Raw genomic sequence first — 8,670 nt, forward strand, 5'->3', positions numbered from 1 at the left:
GATTCAAAACAGATCAGTGTAGTAATTCATATCACATAAATTGATGTATCGAACACTATAATTTACTGAACTCGGCATATCCAACATTGAAATGAAAAATGAATATCAGCTTCGTTGATGCTAGAGATCGCTCAAGGGCTGTAAAACCCATTCCAGAACAACCAAGTATCACAGACACATACATTGATAGATAATGACACTAAACAAACTTTGCTATTCTGTTTTACTCTACTCCCTTTTTGATTTGGAGAGAGCTTTCTTCCTCTGCCCAAGCATGTATTTGTACATGTGAGGGCTGCCTGCAAGAGTTCATTACATTCCATTCCATCAAAAAAGTTTGCAAATAAGAAGCATTTCAATCAATATGCGTATGGAGAGAACTAAGAATTTTGAGTTTATACCTGGTACATAAATTGCAAGTGCCAAAATTGCACCGTACAAGTAATCAAAAGAAAAGTTCCATTTGTTCGGCATCCTTATACAGTACATCTCAGATTTCTGCAACAAATTCAGTTTTCTAGTTATTCATATCTCAGATCATTCTTCCACTGAATATGCAAGTAGAAAGTATACAAAAGGGTTATGTCGATAGATCTAATTTCACGTCGATGTCTTACCTTGATGTACGGCAAGGTAAAATATATTAGACCGACTTCACTGCTGATACCAGTGGGATACAGCAGCATAAAGGTGCTATATCTGCAAGTGACAAATTGGATATTAATGAATCAAGCACATATGACACAATTTTGCAGTTCCATCTTTTTCCCGTAAATGCAAATCTTATAGATTTTACCTGAGCCACAAGAGCCATGAAGGTGCAAAACCAAGAGCCTCTTTTGTGCCAAAGAAGGAGTACCGAATTATCTGCAAATGCAAGCAAAGAAATTAAAAATGCTCAACACGCTATAAATATATCATCTGACAATAAGTATGCTTGAAAAATGACAACTTTCTCAGGAGAGTGCATCTCAATAACATGATACTCAGTCCTTAATAATAAAAAAAAAGGGCGGCCCGGTCGCACTACGCGTCCCTGCTGAGCGAGGGTCCGGGGAGGGGTCCCACCACAAGAGTGTACTGGGAGCAAGCCTTCCCCTGCCAATTTATTTGGCAAGAGGCCATACTCAGTCCTTAATATCGTTGTTTTTTTTATAGATGAACTGAATCTGTACATTGAGAATTGAGCTCAAGACATACATACTCTGCTGAATAACATGATACTCAGTCCCTAATATCGTTGTTTACTTGGATAGGTGAATCTGATTGGTCCGAGACTACATTACTGTTTGTTCTGTACAATGAGAATCGAGCTCAAGGCCTAGCTTAAGCGACCAGAGTTAATATGATTTAGGGCCTAGTGCTTGATTCAGATTTATGACTAAAGAAGTTAATTCTAAGTCCTCTTCCTTGTATTGTATTGAAGTGACTGGAGGTCATGAAATGATTCTAAAATATGTTTCATGGATAAATAAAAGTTTAACCTGATATGTCATTCTCCTCTATTTCTAGCATAACAATTACTCATATAAATGAATTCTACTTATATCACAACAAAGTTTATTTCATAATGCTATTTTTTCTTTCGAATTTCAAATAAACAAGAGTAAGACTGGAAAAGAAAAACAATGTAATTGATGCTAGAGTAAGGATTGACATGATTCATGAACAATAAATTATAAATAGCACTTGCCTCAGTGATGGACCAGCTGATAACCAAAGAACTAACAAGAAAGTGAGTCCTAATCTGCAAATTCATGAAAGCTTCATATGCATTAGTCCAGATGGCTTTCCGATTTCGGAATCAGAATACTAATTATCATACAAGTAATGAGCAAGAGAGAAGTGATCCTAACCTCAGGGAAACTATACAAGATCCCCCATGTTAAATACAACCTTGATCCTATCTGTGGTAATGTTGCTGATACTGGAGATCTCACCAATCCTTTCAATTGTGCAAATTCAAAACAAACAATCTAATCTTTTCAATCTTTTACTATTGCTCCAATTAGAAGAAGCAATGTCAAGAAACAAAAATAAAAGCTTACTCACCCACTAGACTGTGCAGAATCTGCTCCAAAACAAAATTCAATACCAAACACAGTTAAAATCAATATGTTTAGAGAGGAAAATTGATCTGGAGAAGGAAAATGTACCTCCAAAACGGCGGCAGATTGAGCGAGAAGGAGAGGCTTCTCCACTGCAGTGTAGACATGTTCGTAGCTAGATTCCTTCAAAGTTTTGACAGCGAAATACAACACTTGAGCCCTGCAATTAGGGTTTTAGAAAAAATTAAATTAAAGTGAGAAAGATCTAACAGAACGAAAATCAGAAACTTGCCAGCCAACGAAGACGGCCCAATTGTAGACGGAGAGGTATATGCGCCTGAGAAGTGACAAAAAACCTGCCATGGGAGGGGAATTAAAGCTCACGAAATTGGGTATTTGTCTAGAGATTTATAGAGGAATTGAAGGATAGAGAGAGGAGGAGGATGGAATATGGATGAATTAAGATGCAGGTGGGCTGCTCAACTACTTGATTGACTGGTGTAATGGTAGGAAGGTGCAATAATGACGTAATTCTGTTCTTCATTTTGTGATTAGATTAATAGCTAATCCAATCTCTGATCTAATTATGATTTGTTTAATTCCTTGCCGGGAAGTGTTTACTTCTCCACACATTCTTTGATTTTCTTTGCATTTCTTTTTTTCACATCTATCAAATTATAATGATTCAAAACTATTTATATTTCATTCATTCTGAAAAGAAAAATTAACAAATACTCCTAAGTAATAAGGTTCCAGCACTAAATGAGCCCAGCCGCTCACGAGCAGTTCGATTTTTGACTCAACAAAAACTCGATCATGTTCGGTTTGATTAATAAACAAGCTGAGGTTTGAGCATGACGAAACTCGATGTAAGTCGTTGTTTTCTATCACTTGCTGATGATGCTGAGTCAACAAGTCAGCATTGTAAGTCGTTGTTGTTTTCTATTACAAGAATGATGCTGGGTAATCAAGTCAGCATAATTGTAAGTCAACCCGTCAGCAAGAGTAAAATCAAGAAGTCGGAATGCTGAGTTATCAAGTCAGCATGGCTGTGATCAGCATGGTACTGAGGTGATAATACAGGTCAACATGGTCTTGCTGTGTTACCACTGGTCAGTAGGTCTTGCTGAGTTTGTACATTTTTGAGTAAGGATATTTTGGGTATTTTCACAACTTTGTAAAGGCTATAAAAGGTCTGGGTTGGGAAGTAGTTTTATACGAGAGATTCTTAGACTAAGTCATAAGTGTACACTGTGATAATCTGAATTGGGGATTGGGAAAACACGAGAGTTTCTGGAAAAGGAGAAACTGTTTCAATCTTGTTGTAATCTCCATTGATTAGTGAAGTTGCTGGATGTAGGCAGTTAAGCCGAACCAGGGTAAATTCTGTGTGTATTCTTTTGATTGTTGTTTCAAGATCCAATCTGTGATCTTTGTGTACTTTGTTTCTCTGTGTGGTTGATTGATCGTTCGAAGCGTAGTTCAACAATTGGTATCAGAGCTAATCAAGAACAGAGCAATGGGTTTTACAAAGATCGAGATCGAGCGTTTCAATGGTAAGGGAGATTTTGCTCTATGGAGACAGAGGATGAAGACAATCTTGGTTCAAATGAAGGTTGCGAAGGCTCTGAAGGGCGAGAAGGAATTTCCGGCGACAATGACGAAGGAGGAGAAAGAAGATCTTCTTGAATTGGCTTACAGTACGATCGTCCTGTATCTTGGCGATAAAGTGCTAAGAGAAGTTTCGAAGGAAACCTCAGCTGCTGGGGTTTGGCTCAAGCTTGAACAGTTGTACATGACGAAGACACTCACCAATCGGGTTTATCTTAAGGGAAAGCTTTTCGGCTTCAAGATGAACGAGGACAAGCCAGTTGAAGACTATCTTGATGATTTCTCAAAGTTCATAATTGACCTAGAGAACATAGAGGTAAAGATTGAAGATGAAGATCAGGCCATAATGATCTTGAATTCTTTACCCCAGTCTTTCAGTCATTTTGTTGAAACCATGAAGTACGCTAGAGAAACACTAAGTCTGGAAGAAGTTCTGATGGCGCTAAAGTCAAAACAGATTGAGGCCAACACCAACACTGAAGCTGCAGAAGGATTGTTTGTTCGTGGAAGGTCTGAGAAAAAGGACTCTCACAAGCCAAAGAACAAGAACGGGAAAAAGTCCAAAACTACATCCTCAAGCAATAAAGAAGGCAAGGTCTACAAGTGTTTTCACTGCCATAAGGAAGGACATTTCAGGAAAAACTGTCCTGAGAGGAACAAGAGTCTAGGTCAGCCTAAAGATCAAGGCGAAGCCGCTGTGGTAGAAGAAGGTTATGAGAGCGCTGAGGTCCTTGCTGTCACTGATAAAGATCCAAACACTGACTGGATCTTGGACAGCGGATGCACGTTCCATATGACTCCCAACAGGACGTGGTTCGAAGACTTTCAAGAGGAAGGTGGGAGGGTTCTTCTAAGCAACAACAAGTTGTGCAAGGTACTGGGTCAAGGCTCCATTAGGCTGAAGATGTTCGATGGTCAAGAAAGGATTATGACCGGTGTGAGGTATGTGCCAGAACTGAAAAGAAATTTAATTTCTTTGGGTACGCTTGATAAACAAGGATACAATTATAGAGCCGAAGGGGGTATCATAAGGATATCTAGAGGACCTTTAGTTGTTATGAAAGGTACCATGAGTAATGGCCTATACACACTCCTAGGTAGTACTGTGTTAGTCTCTACCGCAAATCTCACCGAGTCTAAAACTGATAGAACCAATCTTTGGCACCTTAGACTAGGTCACGTGAGTGAAGTTGGTTTACATGAACTTAGGAAGCAGGGTTGTCTTGGTAAAGATCACATAGGAAAGATAGATTTCTGTGAGAACTGTGTCTTAGGGAAGTCTAGTAAAGTCAAGTTTCCTAAGTCAGCAATACATAGAACCCAGGACATTCTTGAGTACATTCACTCTGACCTATGGGGGGCAACAAGAACTAAGTCTCATGGTGGGAGGGCCTATTTTATGACTCTTATTGATGATTACTCTAGAAGAGTATGGGTTTATATTCTAGCTCATAAGAATGAGGCTTTGCAAACGTTCAAGGATTGGAAAGTGTTAGTGGAAAACCAAACAGGAAAGAAAATCAAAAGGTTGAGAACCGACAATGGTTTGGAGTTTCTTGACAAAGATTTCATCACTTTGTGCAAGAAGTCAGGTATAACTAAACATCATACCGTTCTTGGAACTCCACAGCAGAATGGCCTAGCAGAGAGGTATAATAGGATTATCCTAGAAAGAGTTAGGTGCATGTTAATCCAATCCAGTCTCCCTAAGTCTTTCTGGGCTGAAGCAGTGCAAACTGCGTGTTACCTAATCAATAGGTGCCCATCATCTGCTATAGGTTTTAAAACACCTATGCAAATGTGGTCTGATCACCCAGAGGATTATGAAAAACTTAGAGTGTTTGGTTGTTCAGCTTTTGCACACGTTAGACAGGGAAAATTAGAACCTCGGGCTCTAAGATGTGTTTTTATAGGCTACCCTATAGGAGTCAAGGGCTATAAGTTGTGGTGCCTAGAATCTGGTTATAAGAAATCCATAGTCAGCAGAAATGTTGTGTTCAACGAGATGGATTTTCCTTATCGGAAAAACCAAGAAAAAACTCAGTTAGAACCGAGTAGTCCTAAGTCCATTCAAAACCTTGAGAGTGTTAAGAATGAGGTGGAGCTTGAAGAAAATAGTGAAAACACCCGTAAAACCGAGCAAGAAGTCAGTGATGGTAATGATACTGAGTCCAGTCAAAGCTATAGACTTGTTAGAGACCGTGAAAGAAGAGTCCCTAGGGCCCCGGTTAGATATGGTTTTGAGGACCTTGTAGCTTATGCATTTAGTGTTGCTAAGGAAGTACAAGAGTCTGAACCTGTAACCTATAGGGAAGCTGTGAATTCGGTTGACAAGGAACAGTGGCTTAACGCTATGAAGGATGAGATAAAATCCCTTGATAAAAATGAAACTTGGATTTTGGTAGATAAACCTTTTGATAAGAAGTTGGTCGGTTCAAGGTGGGTGTTTAAAAGAAAGGAAGGGATACCTGGTGTAGAGGAACCTAGGTTTAAAGCTAGGTTGGTGGCCAAAGGGTTTACTCAGCAGGAAGGTATAGACTTTAATGAAATCTATTCACCGGTTGTTAAACATAGGTCTATAAGGATTATTCTCTCTCTTGTAGCTCGTTTTGATCTAGAATTAGAACAGTTAGATGTCAAAACAGCTTTTCTTCATGGAAACCTGGATGAGGTCATATATATGCAACAACCAGAGGGTTTTGAAATAGGAGATAAAGACCAGCGGGTATGTTTGCTTAAGAAGTCTCTATATGGTCTGAAACAGTCCCCTAGACAGTGGTACATGAAGTTCGATGAGTTTATGATAAGTCAGGACTTTCATAGGTCTAGTTATGACTGGTGTGTGTATAGTAGAGACCTTAGTGATGGCTCTAAGATTTATCTCTTGTTATATGTTGATGACATGATTATAGCTTGTCAAAACAAAGCAGCCATAAATCAGTTAAAGGCACAACTAAACACACGGTTTGAGATGAAGGATCTCGGGTCAGCACGGAAAATTTTAGGGATGCAAATTTCTCGAGACAGAGGAAGAAAGAAGCTATTCCTAAGTCAGTCAGTTTATCTGAGCAAGGTGTTAGAACGTTTTGGTATGACGAATTCAAAGGCCGTTCTCACTCCACTTGCAAGTCACTTCAAGCTGAGCAGTAAGCAAAGTCCTCAAACTGATGAGGAAAAGGAAGACATGGAGAGGGTGCCATATTCGAGTGTTGTAGGCTTTCTAATGTATGCGATGGTCTGTACACGTCCAGATTTGGCTCATGCTGTGAGTCTCATCAGCAGGTTCATGGCAAATCCAGGAAGAGCTCATTGGTCAGCGGTGAAGTGGGTGCTGAGGTATGTCAAAGGCTCACTGAGTAAAGGTTTGAGTTATGGTGGAGCTGAAGCCTTAGTGGATGATGTAGCAGGTTTTGTTGATTCTGATTATGCTGGTAGCATTGACACCAGAAAATCCCAAACCGGGTACGTATTCACTGTGTTTGGAACTGCAATAAGTTGGAGGGCAAGTCTACAGTCAGTTGTGACTTTGTCAACAACCGAAGCTGAGTTTATTGCTGTTACAGAGGCAGTAAAAGAAGCTATGTGGCTGAGAGGAGTCTTAACGGAACTTGGAGTGACACAGATTAATGGTTTGAAGATTTACTGTGATAGCCAAGGAGCTATACATCTGTCAAAACATCAAGTTTTTCACGAGCAATCCAAACACATAGATGTGAGAATGCATTTCGTCAGGGATGTGATTAGCACTGGTACTGTTCAGGTGGTGAAAGTGGGAACTGAGGATAACCCAGCCGACATGCTGACCAAATCTGTTTCAAGTAATAAATTTGAACATTGCTTGAAACTGGTTAGGATGGTCAGTGGTCCTTGAGTGTATTTTCTTCACTAGTTGATGGAGTGAATAGAAAGACAAGGTGGAGATTGTAAGTCGTTGTTTTCTATCACTTGCTGATGATGCTGAGTCAACAACTCAGCATTGTAAGTCGTTGTTGTTTTCTATTACAAGAATGATGCTGGGTAATCAAGTCAGCATAATTGTAAGTCAACCCGTCAGCAAGAGTAAAATCAAGAAGTCGGAATGCTGAGTTATCAAGTCAGCATGGCTGTGATCAGCATGGTACTGAGGTGATAATACAGGTCAACATGGTCTTGCTGTGTTACCACTGGTCAGTAGGTCTTGCTGAGTTTGTTCATTTTTGAGTAAGGATATTTTGGGTATTTTCACAACTTTGTAAAGGCTATAAAAGGTCTGGGTTGGGAAGTAGTTTTATACGAGAGATTCTTAGACTAAGTCATAAGTGTACACTGTGATAATCTGAATTGGGGATTGGGAAAACACGAGAGTTTCTGGAAAAGGAGAAACTGTTTCAATCTTGTTGTAATCTCCATTGATTAGTGAAGTTGCTGGATGTAGGCAGTTAACCCGAACCAGGGTAAATTCTGTGTGTATTCTTTTGATTGTTGTTTCAAGATCCAATCTGTGATCTTTGTGTACTTTGTTTCTCTGTGTGGTTGATTGATCGTTCGAAGCGTAGTTCAACACTCGACTCGAAAGCTCGCGAATAGGCTTGATTATAGATTCATAAACAATCCCATGAGCAAGTTCAATTATAATGTTCATGAATATAACCGTAAGCAAGCTTGATTCAATATTATTTTAATATAATTTTTCTATAAAGGCAAAATGTAACACATTGTAGTTTTTTGTAAAATTTAGTTTGGTAGTGATACGACATTATTTGAATGGGCCTTAAGCGAATGAGTTGTAAATGGGATTTGGCCGTATTCTGAAGACAACATTTAGGGCCCAGACTCAATAAGGCCCATGAGCACACTTCCCTTCCGCTAAACTTGCAAAATGTTATACCTTATATGATCTTAAGAACAAAAAATTCATAGTTTTCAGGAATGTATCATTTAATGAAACTTACTTTCCATATATTGAAGGTACTCAATTTTCACAGCAAACTTCTATAGTAAATATATATCTCAAAGCGCATGTGTCCTATCC

At 39.2% G+C, this 8,670-nt stretch overlaps 1 protein-coding gene across 1 annotated transcript; it reads right to left on the reverse strand.

Annotated features, from left to right (window-relative positions):
* LOC136231115 (very-long-chain (3R)-3-hydroxyacyl-CoA dehydratase PASTICCINO 2) lies at positions 1 to 2,688 on the reverse strand. Its single transcript, XM_066020397.1, has 9 exons — positions 2,341 to 2,688; positions 2,157 to 2,268; positions 2,053 to 2,071; positions 1,857 to 1,945; positions 1,694 to 1,747; positions 797 to 867; positions 618 to 699; positions 402 to 498; positions 1 to 299 (listed from the first exon to the last, which is right to left on the reverse strand). The coding sequence occupies exons 1-9, from the start codon at positions 2,409 to 2,411 to the stop codon at positions 229 to 231; spliced, it is 666 nt and encodes a 221-aa protein (XP_065876469.1). The 5' UTR covers positions 2,412 to 2,688; the 3' UTR covers positions 1 to 228.
* Positions 2,689 to 8,670: the final 5,982 nt, after the last annotated feature.

This window comes from Euphorbia lathyris, chromosome 5 (genome assembly GCF_963576675.1).
Source record: "Euphorbia lathyris chromosome 5, ddEupLath1.1, whole genome shotgun sequence".
Classification (NCBI taxonomy): Eukaryota; Viridiplantae; Streptophyta; class Magnoliopsida; order Malpighiales; family Euphorbiaceae; genus Euphorbia; species Euphorbia lathyris.